This window comes from Megalopta genalis, chromosome 3 (genome assembly GCF_051020955.1).
Source record: "Megalopta genalis isolate 19385.01 chromosome 3, iyMegGena1_principal, whole genome shotgun sequence".
NCBI classification, from domain to species: Eukaryota; Metazoa; Arthropoda; class Insecta; order Hymenoptera; family Halictidae; genus Megalopta; species Megalopta genalis.
Window position 1 is genome coordinate 2,373,036 of NC_135015.1, and position 14,376 is coordinate 2,387,411.

General features: G+C 39.4%; 3 protein-coding genes and 1 long non-coding RNA gene across 15 annotated transcripts; 3 read left to right on the forward strand and 1 right to left on the reverse strand.

Moving 5' to 3' along the window:
* Positions 1 to 2,375: 2,375 nt before the first annotated feature.
* Positions 2,376 to 4,451, forward strand: LOC143258940 (uncharacterized). Of its 2 annotated transcripts, none has more exons than XR_013032864.1 (2): positions 2,376 to 3,475; positions 3,564 to 4,451. It is a non-coding gene; the product is annotated as an uncharacterized LOC143258940 (long non-coding RNA). The 2 variants fall into 2 exon arrangements; XR_013032865.1 differs by having other exon boundaries at positions 3,568 to 4,451.
* On the reverse strand, positions 4,350 to 8,321 carry LOC117227120 (uncharacterized). 5 transcript variants are annotated; one of them, XM_076519540.1, is made up of 10 exons: positions 7,967 to 8,298; positions 6,796 to 6,916; positions 6,413 to 6,725; positions 6,264 to 6,336; positions 6,062 to 6,188; positions 5,879 to 5,995; positions 5,630 to 5,818; positions 5,259 to 5,417; positions 4,991 to 5,162; positions 4,350 to 4,799 (listed from the first exon to the last, which is right to left on the reverse strand). In XM_076519540.1, the coding sequence occupies exons 3-10, from the start codon at positions 6,636 to 6,638 to the stop codon at positions 4,786 to 4,788; spliced, it is 1,077 nt and encodes a 358-aa protein (XP_076375655.1). In that variant the 5' UTR covers positions 6,639 to 6,725; positions 6,796 to 6,916; positions 7,967 to 8,298; the 3' UTR covers positions 4,350 to 4,785. The 5 variants fall into 5 exon arrangements, with proteins under 5 accessions (XP_076375655.1, XP_076375653.1, XP_076375656.1 ...); XM_076519538.1 differs by lacking the exon at positions 7,967 to 8,298 and adding an exon at positions 6,993 to 7,141; XM_076519541.1 differs by lacking the exon at positions 6,796 to 6,916 and having other exon boundaries at positions 8,201 to 8,321.
* On the forward strand, positions 7,241 to 10,489 carry LOC117227109 (Bardet-Biedl syndrome 1). Of its 7 annotated transcripts, none has more exons than XM_076519504.1 (8): positions 7,246 to 7,542; positions 7,633 to 7,757; positions 7,868 to 8,058; positions 8,249 to 8,458; positions 8,537 to 8,832; positions 8,917 to 9,166; positions 9,236 to 9,415; positions 9,475 to 10,489. In XM_076519504.1, exons 3-8 carry the CDS (start codon positions 7,897 to 7,899, stop codon positions 10,099 to 10,101), a joined length of 1,725 nt encoding a protein of 574 aa, XP_076375619.1. In that variant the 5' UTR covers positions 7,246 to 7,542; positions 7,633 to 7,757; positions 7,868 to 7,896; the 3' UTR covers positions 10,102 to 10,489. The 7 variants fall into 7 exon arrangements, with proteins under 7 accessions (XP_076375614.1, XP_076375619.1, XP_076375617.1 ...); XM_076519502.1 differs by having other exon boundaries at positions 7,884 to 8,058; XM_076519503.1 differs by lacking the exon at positions 7,633 to 7,757.
* Positions 10,490 to 10,964: 475 nt separating this feature from the next.
* On the forward strand, positions 10,965 to 14,158 carry Ref1 (RNA and export factor binding protein 1). Its single transcript, XM_033482025.2, has 6 exons — positions 10,965 to 11,089; positions 11,907 to 12,229; positions 12,793 to 12,930; positions 13,023 to 13,170; positions 13,450 to 13,590; positions 13,682 to 14,158. The coding sequence occupies exons 2-6, from the start codon at positions 12,020 to 12,022 to the stop codon at positions 13,792 to 13,794; spliced, it is 750 nt and encodes a 249-aa protein (XP_033337916.1). The 5' UTR covers positions 10,965 to 11,089; positions 11,907 to 12,019; the 3' UTR covers positions 13,795 to 14,158.
* Positions 14,159 to 14,376: the final 218 nt, after the last annotated feature.

A 14,376-nucleotide genomic window follows, 5' to 3' on the forward strand; every position in this document is an offset into this window, starting at 1 on the left:
CGTTGCGTGTGACGACCGACCAAGGTCGACAATTCGAGTCGCGTTTGTTTCAGGCATTGTCGCAGCTAACAGGTGCAGCCCACTGGCGGATTCCACCGCCAATTTAAGGTAGCAATCCGTTGCCAGCAAAATGTCCGCTGGACAGAGGTTCTTCCCATCATCTTGCTGGGCATCCGCGCAGCCTGGAGGGAGGACTTACAATCTACCGCAGCTGAGCTGGTCTACGGCGAGACACTGCGCCTACCAGGGGAATTCCTGGTCCCACAAAGAGCGGAGTCGCTGCCGCTGCCAGGGGACTTTGTCGCGGGATTACGAGGGCATTTCGCGACCCTCGCCCCAACGCCTGGCAGCAATCATTCGACGAAACGAGTTTTCGTTTTTAAGGACCTCGCCACGGCAGAGCATGTTTTCGTGCGTAACGACGCCGTGCGAGGAATCCTCCAACCGCCTTACGACGGCCCATACAGGGTCCTCGACCGAGGGGACCGGACTTACTCCCTCAGTATCCGGGGCAAGGCGGTTACAGTTACCATAGATCGCCTAAAGCCGGCGTACTTGCTGGCTACAGATCCAGCACCGCTGACGATACCAGGGGCAACACAGCCAGCGTTACCTGGAGAGTTCGAGGCACCACCACCCACTCCGAGCGAGTTTACGGGGCAGCCGCCCCGACCATCGCCACCATCTCGGGGTCCGGCGGTGCCGCCCCCCACATTAGTACCACCAGGCGCGGGTTTACGCACCACACGGTCCGGAAGAAGAGTGCGTTTCCACATTTCCGCCATGTGTTTAGTTTTAAGACGAAAGAATGTTTGGACGAATGGACCGGGCTGCATGCTGTGCGATAGCGTCGAGCAGATGTCTAGACGATTGGTGTGACTGTCGCGTAGAATGAATGCGTCTAGGCAGTCTAGAGTGAAAGCGAACCGTGAGAATGAGAAAGAACGATCTGGATGGGATGCATGAGTGAGCGAATGGGACAGTTCGGTAAGAACCTTCGTTGGGAGCAGTGCGCGGGCATCGCGAGTCTTGTACCAACGTGATTGTAAATAAAACTAGTCCGATTGTAATCGGGTTCGATTTTCTCTTTCCGTCGCCGATCCCACCTCCTCAAACCAACCAATTAACCAACCAACCAACCAACCCACCAACCAATTAACCAACCAACCAACCAATTAACCAACCAACCCACCAACCAATTAACCAACCAACCAACCAACTAATTAACTAACCAACCAACCAACCAAAATCGACTGCTTTATGCGACGCGTTCGAAGTTCATATCGTTAAGAACTCATACCGCGTTGACGGGATGAACTGCGGAAGACTAGCACGATGGCTGACAATGTTCACGTTCGATGGGAAACAGTTGAAATTCGGTCGTAGGAAAACGAAACACTGTTGGCCATCATGCCAGTCTTCTGCAGTTCGTCTCGACAACGCGGTACATACGTGTCGCTAACAGTGAGAACTTCGAACGCGTCGCATAAAACATCCATAAATATTATTGATAAGTGATAAGTGTTTAGTGATAATGCAGTGAAAGTAAACGTTGAAATTTCCTGCCCGGAGACATCCTTCTTTTCGTCGCCGTCGGATACATGAAGTGGATTTTACAACTAAATGGGTGAGTATCTTATTGATAATATTCTTCATATTTCTCTAACAAACATATTCCTTACGTCCTTTAACACGATTATTATTTATTAAATTAGCTTTGCGAATCATTCGTTGAACTGTGTTCGGACACGGAATTATTTAAATTAAAATATCATTTACGTACTTTGTTAATCTTCACTGTACACCTTGCTTAAAAATTTCATATGTTACACACAAGGTGTCATGCACACTAGAAAATTAAAACGGCCGTTATGGTTAAATTACTTACTATTTCGGATCCGAAAAATTAGTAAATATTCTTCAGACGTTCTAAAGTAAAGGTGAACAGCGTTTTTCTTAAAAATATCACTGTTACGTAGTAAAAAAAAATCCGGAATTTTTCGCTTCGTGATTTATTAAATATTTCGAACGCGGCTCGAGTCCGTCCTGACCATCTGTCAAAGCCTCGTGCTGCGGGCTCTCGAACTTCGCGCCGTCACCTCTCATTGGTCAGTGTTTTCCGTTAATAACTCGTAAACAATGCCGCAGATTGCATTTTCGCGAAGGAAAAAGTTACTTCAAATGACCTCAGCTACCCCACATTTTCGGCTGTTAAAATAGTTAAAATTAAAATAATACATAATTGCCAATGATTGGATGCTAAACTGCATGTGTGCATGAATTTTAGTTTGCCAATACCGTATCATTCATACGTTGGCGCCCGAACTCTAATATTGTTGCGAATCACACCGTTTCTCTCGCGTTGCAGTATTTTATTTACAATAAAGAATATTAACTATAACACAACTCGATACAATTATATTTCAGATCTTTCAATTTGAAATGTTGCTCGTTCGACGGTCCGATTTCGACTCTTCGATTGTCCGTTGGTAACACTCTTCCGTAGCAACCCTTATCTACTATTATTTTTAAGGAATTGTTCACAACAGGGCAGTTTCACATTACAGCGACTTGATTTGGACAAGTCGCGGTAATACTGCCCTCCCCGCCGAATCAGCGACCGGCAAATTTCACTTATGTTGACCAACGACAATCGAACCGTTAATCCTGCCAGTTCAGTCCTATAACCTCGAACTAACGTTCCATCGGACAACTGACAGGTAACCTCCACCACAAGTACTTCTGTCTTAAAAATAGGTAAACAACGAAAGAATGTAATTAGTCACCCAGGTGGCCTTTTCCAGACAGTTTACGTCCTGACATTTGTCCTCCGTCTCAAGGGAAAACCATCAAAAAACCTTGAGCAGAACGTCAGTATTTCTACGACGCGTACAGCTATAATCTCTGTCGCTCACCCTTCCTTTTAATTTTTCGTTTTGAGGCTTGAGCGTTTCTTTCTTGAAAAAGTTTTGAGAACTTCTCACTTGTAGACTTCCCGGGAGTTGCACCTCCAATCACCACAGGATACTACCTGCAGTAATATGAGATCCGGTGCATCTCTTTCTATGGAACAGTCAAGAAAGGGTGTACCCTCCTGAGAACACGTCCTCACTCCCCAATGGGAGGACGTAACCCTCCAGAGGATACAACTTCCTTTTCCCATCGAACCGTTTCTTCCACAAATGGAAAGAGTTCAGCGTGTCAGTACACAGATCACTCTTTCGTCTTCTGTGAAGAAACGTCCTCTTCTTGGGTGAGAGACAGTCAAAGGTTTCTGTGTACAGCGTTGTAGTGAGCCAAACAGTTCACACGTACAATCTTTGGTTTCGACTTCGGAGAACGAGTTACACGATAGATAATGTCGTTCAGGCAGTCCTGTACCACATAAGGACCTTTCCACGCGGACTGCAACTTGGGACATTTTCCTCTCGTCCTTCATGGTTGGAACAGCCATACTTTCTCGCCTGTAGCAAACGTAATTGAATTAGCGTAATCATCATACCAAGATTTCATTTTGTTTCCGCTAATTCTCAGTCTCTGGCGAATAAATTCGTGAATTTTAGACAGTCTGATACGCGTTTGCTGAACAAACTCGTCCTCCTCATATCTTGAATCAGACGGGAGTCCTCTCTGAAGGTTCATTGGAAGTCGAAGTTCTCTACCAGTGAGAATCATCGATGGAGTATTCTTCATCGTCTCGTGTCTGCTTGAGCGATAGGATAATAAAAATAACGGTATCCAATCGTCCCAGTCCCGTTGATGATCCGCTACAAACATTGTTAAATACTGCAGCAGAATCCGAATCAACCTTTCCACGAGCCCATCAGATTGTGGATGCAAAGGAGTAGTGCGAGTCTTCTTAATACCAAGCAGCACCATCAACCGCTTGAAGACCGCCGACTCAAAATTTCTCCCCTGATCTGAATGGACTTCCAACGGTATGCCATGACGACTTACAACTTCTGTAAGAAGGGCCTTCGCAACAGTCGTCGCGCGCTGGTCCGGCAACGGAACTACCTCCCGCCATTTCGTAAAATAATCCACAACGACCAGCGCATACTTGTTACCAGCCAGTTTATATCTCGAAAACGAGAAGAGAGCTACAATTTTTCGTTTCAGGGTCTTAATCCACACATCAAACAATACAATATAGATTATTCAATCTAGAGATTATTAGAAAAACTGTTAAATTAAAATTTGCGTGCAGTGAACATGGGTATAAAGAAATAAGAAATCATTATATATCATTACCATCTATCTACACACTTTAAATAAAATTACAAGAAATCAAATTTTCAAGCGATGTTTTGGATGAGGTATTTGATTTCTTAAAGAGCTTAAACAAATAATTGTGTAATCTTAGTCATATGATATTTATTATCTGTTATCTGTCATTTCCTTATGTGTTCTTGATATTAAAACATTGTGAAATAATAATTATTATTATTAAACTTCTTAATTTTATTAATAAAGTATTCTTATATTATAAAATACTAAACCTTCTACACATAGTATAGAATTTCACAAAAAGTAAACATACAACATGTATGCACTTAGCTAAGCCATCGAAGTATAACTAATAAATACGTAAATATAAATATAAATATGTAAGATATAGCGTATAAAACCCTTATGCAATTATAAATTAATACTTTTCCCATTTTCATTCATTGCCTTTATTTACATATATGTAACTATAACTAAGATAGTCCTTTAGCGAGACCAGGACGAAACGATCCCTTTCTTTTCCCCCTTGTTTTCCTTTAATTCTCGAAGTTGCATTTATTAAACGGAAATTTCTGTAGAATCACAAATAATTATGTACATGCCTATGTACAAAAACATGTTAACATGTGTCTACACATTAATATATTTCAAAAAGAAAATTTTTATTTAGCACATCATGATATAAAACCCATGCTCCGTCAAAGATATAAAAATCGCGTTAACTATATTAAACGTAACTATTAGTATGAATTCAATTATTGACCTGCTATACGACGTCGTTTCAATGTCAACGGGCTTATAGCATCAGTCAACGGTCGTTTTGGTACTTTTGGCAAATTTAATTTATATTTTGGAACAGGTTGTGCTTTATGGACAGTTTGTTTTCTTAAGAGCGCGATTTCTCTCTCCTCTTGAATCTTGTTAGCAGCAAGCTCCTATTTGTATCAGTATAAAAATTTGTGGCTTTATCCGAATATTTTATTCAATATTATAAGAGGAAGCTATTATAAAATTATTATGATTCAAATTACCATTTGCCTACGTTGTTGCATTTCCAATTCCTTCATCTTTAAAATATTATTGAATCGTTTCCTTTCTTCTGCTCGTATCGCCGTTTGAAGGGGTGGAGTTTTCGGTCTCATTAAATTCTTCCTTACTGGGCAAGGCAGAATCGGAGGTTTGTTCCAAACCTAAATCATATTAGTAACGTGAAGTTTGCGTCAAGAAGCATGAAAAAAGAATCACTTTGAACAGTGAGAGTAGTTTTATCAAATGCACACTATTTCTTGATCTTTATCTTTCTTACTTTCCATATTTATAATTTATCCAATTTATATTAAATTTATATTTACATAATTCACACTATCGTAGAACAATTATTGAGAGCCGCACGTTTACTTGCCTCCTCATTCGTTTTATTTTTGTGACAACTTGATAACTTCTGGTCTTTAGCAACGGTATTACAGTTCGCTTTCCCAACATTGTTGTTAGTGTTTTTATTATTTTCATTGGTCACCGTTGCTCGTAATTTTAGGTACTTAGGAACAGGATTCGCTCGAAACACCCACGGTTTTTTTGCTTCCTCTACATTCTACGATAATTAATAAATGAATAAATTGTTGCAATACTTACGCGAACTGTGGTCAAGTACCTTCTTAATATGTTCTGGTTTAATTTCTTGTATGTATCTCAATGGTCTTCTGAACGGATTTGTAGGAATGTTTAGTTGTTGTTTCACTTGCTTGCATTTTTCTGGTTTTTTCTTATCCTAAAACATTTGCCTCAGTCTTTATCGAGAATTATTTAACCGATCGAATGAATTTCAATTGCGTACCATTTTGATGACGGTGTTGTTCATCTCGGATTCATTCTCAGTGTTCTCGTTTCTGCTGTCAACGTCGCACTGTTCTAACTTAGGCGAAGCAAAATCTATTCCAGACAAAGAGAAAGATTTTAAAGATCTGAAAACACGTTAAAATATTAAAAAACATTCGAGACCAGCATATTCAAAATAAAATCATATTTCTAACACTTACTCGATCAGTGCGTTATCGTTAAACGTATCTTGCACAGTTACGTTCGGAGTACTCACGATTACCCTCGATTTGTCTAAAAGGATCAAGAAATATTTAGTCATTAGTATTGCGCAATGAATTATATGAATTATAACAGGGTTTTCACTTACTGAAAAACGAGTCATCGATCTCAGGCAATTTGGAAAAATCGACGAATTGTGGAGACTCCAGTTCATCCCATTGTTCTTTCTGTAGGTTTCCATTCTCCTTGCCGATATTTGTATCCCCACGCTGCCATAACTTACGTGCTACCGGCTTCAAATTATTTTTTTGATATCCGAACGGTGTCAGGGTATGTTCAGAATTTATATTTGCCCTTGCCGACGCGTTTGACATTATTGATATATTAAATTATTCGTTGAAATATTCAAGGCGCGCTTCTTCACGAGGTCTCGATAGAAATAAATCTTCAACATCTGAAAACTACGGCAAACTGTCTCAGTCACTTTATTGATTGCGAGTATTGATCATGAAGATCATGAAGATCAGTTACATTTGAAACACCGATACAGATGCTTCTAACACATGTTCTCATACAAGTTCTCGTTGATGTACGATACAAGTAAAACACAGGGCAATAAAGACAGCTAACCATTAAGACGATTGTTTGTAGTCTGTAAAAATAAATGATTCTAAATATTATCTTCATTCTAAAAGTGGACACGAGGGTGTCAACGTCGTAGATGTTACCTATACAATTATAACAAATATTCTTAATAAATTCGATAGAATTGCATTCCACATGAATGTTTGAACTATTTTGCGAATTGTAAGCTAAAAAATAATTATGGCTACGGTTTGTGGGAACGTGGAGAAGCGACTTTAAGTTAATCGGAGTTTCATTGGCATAATGCGCGGAGGGCTGTCCGCGATCATAGATATTCATCGACGCGTGATTGTATGCGAACATTTCTATGGATACATAGGCGCACAACAAAGCCGAAGGTTGACACTGTTGCACTGTTCGACAAGTTTTCCGAACAGATCTTTCGATATGATCGATGTTTGTCGCGATCGAAGAGTGGAAATCGTTCAGTGTGCGATCGGTGTCGTGCTGAGACGGAATTCTCTTATAAAACTGCGTACGTTGACAGCGATATGACGATTTCTCGTGTTGCACTACAGTGCATAGAGGGTAGGAAAAAGTCTTGCGATGAGGAATGAAACAATGTGTTATGATTACACAAGTAATAACTTCAACCGAATACTAGGAGGAAGCTTCGATTATGCACGGACTAGGGTAAGACACAATCGATCATAAAGCGTACTTGCAACAGTTCTTTTCGGAGCGAGCAAATTAATGGAGCGTGTATTCCGTTCGTTCCGACAGGTTTTGCAATAGAAAATTAAAATTGTGCATTTTATTCAATTATTGAAGATTCCGCGACATAACTTGACAACCTTACACAGCTACTTTTCTTTTTGGAGTCGTACGACACAATCGTCAATTTCACCGTAATTGATTTGAATTGCTGTGTGTGTGTGTGTGTGTGTGTGTGTGTGTGTGTGTGTGTGTGTGTGTGTGTGTGTGTACCAGGTCGGAATTTTTTCATTGAATAATTTAGTGGAAAATTTATTTAGAGCTGAGCATAATATGGTGGGTCTGAGTACCAATCGATGGCTGGAAGCGCTTTGGGAGCCAGGAGCCAAATTGTACACCTTACCGAATGCGCTTGATATGCTTGATGTCACCGGAGATGGAGATGCCAGACTCATTTGCGTTGACCTGGGTCCACTGGGTACTAATTCAACGAAAGTACGCCACGGTCTTTACAGTCTATTAAACTATATTTCAAATTCACAGTCGACTACTACTTCACTTGACATGAATCCGAAGTGTTTTTCAGATCACACAATAAAGCAGTTAAAAGACATCGAACAAATTCAGAAATCCGTACCTGGACGTTTCTATTTATATGTTTCCTCTCTTGTTTCCGAAAAATTAGATACGAGTTTACAAAGGCGGTGATCAGATAACCGAGCACAATATGGTAGATCGAACCTGCGGAGTGGTTGGCTTGTACACAGAAAACTACGAACCGCGGTCGTCAGTGTTAGCCGTTGGCGGCGGTTCGAGTGTTTACATTTTCAAAAATATGAGGCCCTATTATAAATACACCTTGCCGCATCTCGATGTCCATCCGAAAGAGCGGGAGGTTTGAGAAATCTGCTTATTTCCTTTAATTAATATCGTCAATGCTTTTTATAATAACTTTGATCAATACACCACACAGATCTGGCACAAAGCAGGACTGGAAGATGAGTTGAATGTACTCACGCTAACGGATGAATTAGAATTGCTGTTGAAAGAACTTGGAGCAGGATTCATCTCGCCGCGGACGTTGAAGTTCCTTTCCATGGATCCGAATTTGAAGGCGGGCTTTGCAGCAAAGTACAAAACGATTCCACTGATTAAAAGTAACACGTTGTCCGCCATTTCCGTAATTCGAAAAGACACTTGGTCCAACCCTGCCAGTGGTTGCATCGTGCTCGGCACGGAATTCGGGGAAATTCTTGTTTTGGACCCTCGGTAACGGATTTGTCAATTAAATATCAACCTCTACAAGATGTTTGATAAATTCATGGATAAATATCGATCACAATTTTACTATAGAACGTTCACTGCCATGGACAAGCATTTTGTCGGATGGGCACCGGTAGCGTTCGCGTGCACCGGTTTATGGACAGGCGACGGTAAAATACTGATTATCGCAAGGGACGGTAAGATCGGCGCGATAAAAAGAGGATCGCCCATGAAACTTTGGGAACAGTTGTCTGCGCCAGCTGTAGCTATTTCAGTTCTCAACAACGACAAGGTCGCGGTAACTCTTATGGATGGTACCTTGGTTGGTTTTTCGAAAAAGGTACTCGGAGTAGTGCTTAGCATATACGACAAATTGAATACAGTTTTAAAGGCAATATTAATTTCACAGGGCATTAAACTATGGAACGTTGACGTTCCGGGGGCAATTCTCGATTCAACGAGCTTACCAGTGCCACAAAGTGGGCTGTCTTTGCTCGCTGTGAGCACTGCTGGCTTCGGCATTCGGGTCTACGATGGAAAGCACCATGTGGATACCTTGAAGATTATGGAGCCGGTATCAGCGTTGAAGGTAATGCTTCTTTCGTTATTAAAATTCAATTGGATCTTTATATTTCCTTATTGCTTCAGTACGGTCGAATGGGTCAAGAAGAACGAACCATGGCGATGGTCACCGTGGGCGGTGGACTTTGTGTGAAGATCTTAAAGAGGACTGCAGACTTCAGCGTCCACAACACGACTACGGACTCGCTGACCAATGACGGTCCGAAGTTCACGATACCAAAGAAAACACGATTGTTCGTCGAGCAAACGATACGGGAACGATCAGAGGCGAAGAAGATCCACAGCACATTTCAACAGGGTCTTCTACGGCTACGCTTAATAGTCGCTAAAAAGACTGTGGAGTCTTTAAACGAGAGTCAAGATGCTGGACCACGTCTGATCACGATGGAGGCTACCGTTTTGGGACTAGGACCGAGCTATCAGATTCGTATCACGCTGACGAATGTGTCCGACGAAATGTCGGACACGGGATTGTACGTCGTTTGTAGAAGTGAGAACACGGATGTCCGGCCACGTGTTATGGATGTCCCTTTACTCCCAAGTGGAATTCCCATTCCCATGGCTTTAAATGCAACCCTAACCAGTAGAATATCGGGAAGAGTGCAGATCTTGTTGTGCAAGAAAGCCAGGACAAAGCCAATTAACGTTGCGACAGTGGTTCTGCCGGCTGCTGAAGAAGATATCGAGGTGTAATTTTTTCATAACGAAGAAACAATGACTATACAAAGAAATATTTTCTACAGTAGGTCTATAGGATGTCTTGTGTCACTTACTGTAATTCGTCCCGAAAAGTAAAATAAGATCGTTTTCTAAAGACTTTTGATTTTAAAGTGAATATATTGGAGAGAAACTATTTCATTTCGAATCCTTTATACACTCAAAAACGATGTACTGAATTCTCCAGTTTTATCGCATTAATTACTAAGTTACGTAATATAATTTCAACCGAATTCTATGTATCTGTGTGGTGGGTTGCAACCAAGTCTGGTCAGTTCTATCTCGGTCAATTACTATAGAGTTAATATACATATACTGTATTTACGAAAAATTCGTTTTCTAATTATAAAACTGTACAATTTTATCTGAATAATTGTTCATGTTTTCAAAGTGATTAAGTGTTTAGTAAATAAGAATATAAAGCATTGAAGTTACATTGTCAAACAATCAATCAATCAATAAAAAAGTTTATTGATTGTTGAAAGTAAAGAGAACACGCCTAAAAATTTAAAAATAGCGCCATTTTTTATGATGAAATATTGTAACAAAGTTAAAAAGGGGGTCTGCTCAAACTGCTAACAGTTAAACATCTGCTAAACCCATGGACCTAAGAATATGTATATCGACGAAACATTACATCGAGAAGGGGTTGATATTTGCGGTAAGGGAAAACTACATGCACTTCGATTATTTTTGTGCGTTCCGAATGATTCCGAGTCAAACCGAACTTAGGTGCATGGTTCCAAGTGATTCCGAGTCAAACCGAAAGTGCCGAAGTGTCTGTAGTCCCCCCTTACGGCAAATCTCATTTCTCCCTTATCGAAAGTTAGGTTATATGCTCCGTCTATATATTCTTAAGTTCATGGACGATATCTCATCTGAAAAATTAAAGAACACATCGAAAAGTCAATAAATTACGACGGACAGTTCGAAAGAAATTGATTGTTTGTTCTTCCACGCTTCGGTAAGTGACAAGACCTAAAACTTCCAAAATGTCGCTACGTGTAATTTCGCTGCAATCGACATATCTCGACAGCCAATGAATGCATTGATAGAGCCGTTGTTTTATTCAAAAATTCAACATGGAAAACTAAGAAAATCAGAAAGCGTATAACATATTTCGTCATTTAGGAATTTCATTGAAAGTATATCGATATTCAATAATACAAAAACAATACCTCTATTTAAAACAATCAGTAATCTAATATTGTAATGAAATTTACAAAAGATGTGGCGATGGCAGTCACGGACTACAGTTCATGAGTGGCAGATGTCGATCACATAATCACCATGGACATGATTATCACATAGTTCCCGTCTCCCGATTAGTTTTTAAGTTGCGCGCCTTTCAAAATCGGAGCAATATTTTTGATGATCTATATTGCCGATTAGAGCTCGGAATTATATAACTGCACATGACAGAGCCAGAGCATTTTTGGAGACTGCTCTGAAATGTGTTGCAAGAGAGATCTCACAAATGGGATTGGATGATATCATCGTGCAGCACATTTCAGAGCAGTCTCCGAAAATGCTCTGTCTCTGTCATGTGCAGTTAATTCCGAGCTGTGCTCTAAGATTATTGTACACACACGGACTTACTACAGTCTAAGCACTATCAACTGTATTTATGTGTAAACTGTAATCCGGATGAATAAATTATCCACGAAGACGATGTATTCGTAGCCATCTGGTGGCAAATCGGAAAATCATGACGGCACACATTTTCCATACAATTTTGCGCCTCTTGAGAATAATTTGTAATCAATGGTCTTTATACCCAGGTCTCTGTGCGCGCTTGTTTCGTCTTCGTTCGCCGCCATCATCTTACGAAGACGAAAGAGGTTGGTTTTGCTGATTTTCCTGTGGCAGTGCCGTTTTACGAAAGCTAGCACAAATGAAGATGGTGGATAAAATAGAAATGAGCCTGGATGATATTATCAAGCAAAACAAAGGGAGTAGACCGCGCGGCGGCGGTAGCAGACGAGGAAGAGGCGCCGGTAACTCACCTCGTAGAGGAATACGCAGACCTCAAAGAGTTGGTGGTGGCGTCATGCGAGGACGCAGTCGTGGTGGCATTACACGAAGTTCTCTTCCATACACAAGGGTAAGAAATTCTCTCAATTTATCTTTTTCGTCGAACTTTTTCTATCTGATATCATATAGACAATGTCATGTGCTCCATAATATTGGAACCTATCATGTTACTTCCGCTTTAAATGCTCGTGTATGAATTATTTTAATCTTCAACGCGGTATGATGATCGTATTTTAAACTGTAGCCGTTTCGTGAAGGTTAGAACACCATCCATGCGGTGTTTGTAAGATTTCCAACAAAAATAATTTATTTCTTCGTCATATATCTCTTTTGGCATTGTTATAATTCACGTTTTTATTAAACATATATTAAGCGCTTAATTTTAAGGGTAACTGCGTACATAATTTCTTAGACGTTCTCACCAATACCAGTAGTGTAAGTAGTTGAAATTTCTCGAATTTCGTATAATTCCTCACTATTTTTCCGATTAATTCCGAGAAAAGTGTCGTGTATTAAAAAATTTTAATTTGTCGCTTGTCCAATATCGTGTGTGATAAAGATCAACAATTAATTGTGTAACTAGTTTTATTGTGAAGAAAAGAAACTGATGACAAATGTGTCTTTCATTCATAGGGTGATGTAAACAGTGCATGGAAGCATGATATGTTTGATGGAGTAAAAAAGGTTGGCCGAAGTGCGATAGGTAGTACAGGAACAACCAAGCTACTTGTGTCCAATTTGGATTTTGGTGTATCAGATTCAGATATTCAGGTATATTCATTAAACAAATTAAAATTAGTATATTAATAAATCAATTGAAAGAGATTTTTAATGACTTTATTTTTATGTGTTTGTGCCTCTAGGAATTATTTAGTGAATTTGGTCCCTTGAAGTCAGCTGCAGTACATTATGATAGGTCAGGTCGATCTTTGGGATCTGCAGATGTTATATTTGAAAGAAGAGCAGATGCTATTAAAGCAATGAAACAGTACAATGGTGTACCATTAGATGGTGTGTAGCTTTATGCTTATATTATAATTTTTTCTTTGAATGTCACTTTTTTAATTATAAAATTCCGCCTATATTTAGGGTTTCAGTATCACTAATTAATCTGGTCTCCAGTTTATACATAGTGACATACAGTTTGAGCATTTTCTCTTTTATTCTTCTATAAACACTCCAACATGGGATGAAATTAAAGAAAAACAAAAATTTCAAAGAAGTTCTAGTGAATTATGATTTGCACAAATATTCACATCTATTATTGCAATGTGTGATGTACATCGGCAGGTCGTGAAATGAACATACAAGTTGCTACCTCTGAAATACCAGTCACATCTATCCGTGGAGGCCCGAGACTTACTGGCAGTAATTATACACAGAGACCTCAGTCCCGCTTTAGGGGTAATCGTGGAACAGGCCCCATCAGAGGTATATAATCATATAAATCAGAAATTATATGGAAACTTCGTTTGAAAAAGAAATAAATCAGTTAATGAATGTGTAATTTTTCTATTTAAAGGACGTGGAACCGGTCGACGTGGTGGTAGAGGAGGCAGTCGGCAAGTGATGAAAACTCCCACCGCTGAAGAACTAGATGCTGAATTGGAAGCTTATGTTAAAGAAGTAAAGTAACAACGTCACAAACCTTCACTCTTAAGTTTTTGTTCAGAATCGACTTAACACGATACAATGTGTTTTCCTAATTTTCATGAGAATATATAAAATAAGTAATACCTGTATCATTAGCAAAATGTTATAACAAATTTATTTTAAACGAGTCTTTTTTATTTTTGACGTTTTCTCTGGAAATTGGCATACAAATTTTACAGACTTAAGAAAGATGATTTATAGAAGTTCATAATTTTTTTATGATACCGCAACAGACAGGAATGAAAAAATAAAAAAAAGTTACGATGTAAAGACTGTATGGATTTGTATGTACTATCGTGCGTGTGTGGTTATCAGATGAAAAATACAGTAAAATTCATCTTTAAAAGTTGTTGTTTATCAAAGTACAGAACGTGCTTCTAGCCCTCAATCTAATTTTTGATTCATAGAATAACGAGTGATCTAAGTATCCATTTTTAAACTTAGTTTACACCTTGTAGATTATCCTATTATACAGTATATATGTCAATTACTATTATATATTAATAGTACCTTAATAATACCTTTGTACATTATGTTTATCGAATTGTTTTCTTACCATGGATA

Bases quoted from the DNA above. Each gene is read 5' to 3' on its own strand.
- LOC117227109 (XM_076519499.1), top strand. The intron at 8,833-8,916 runs GTAACGGATTTG...ATTTTACTATAG, and splicing joins ATTCTTGTTTTGGACCCTCG to AACGTTCACTGCCATGGACA. The intron at 9,416-9,474 runs GTAATGCTTCTT...TTATTGCTTCAG, and splicing joins AGCCGGTATCAGCGTTGAAG to TACGGTCGAATGGGTCAAGA.
- Ref1 (XM_033482025.2), top strand. From the start codon at position 12,020: ATGAAGATGGTGGATAAAATAGAAATGAGCCTGGATGATATTATCAAG. The intron at 12,230-12,792 runs GTAAGAAATTCT...TTTCATTCATAG, and splicing joins GTTCTCTTCCATACACAAGG to GGTGATGTAAACAGTGCATG. The intron at 12,931-13,022 runs GTATATTCATTA...TTGTGCCTCTAG, and splicing joins TATCAGATTCAGATATTCAG to GAATTATTTAGTGAATTTGG.
- LOC117227120 (XM_076519541.1), bottom strand. From the start codon at position 6,638: ATGTCAAACGCGTCGGCAAGGGCAAATATAAATTCTGAACATACCCTG. The intron at 5,819-5,878 runs GTACTTGACCAC...TAATTATCGTAG, and splicing joins AACCAGAACATATTAAGAAG to AATGTAGAGGAAGCAAAAAA. The intron at 5,163-5,258 runs GTAATTTGAATC...TGATACAAATAG, and splicing joins TGCAACAACGTAGGCAAATG to GAGCTTGCTGCTAACAAGAT.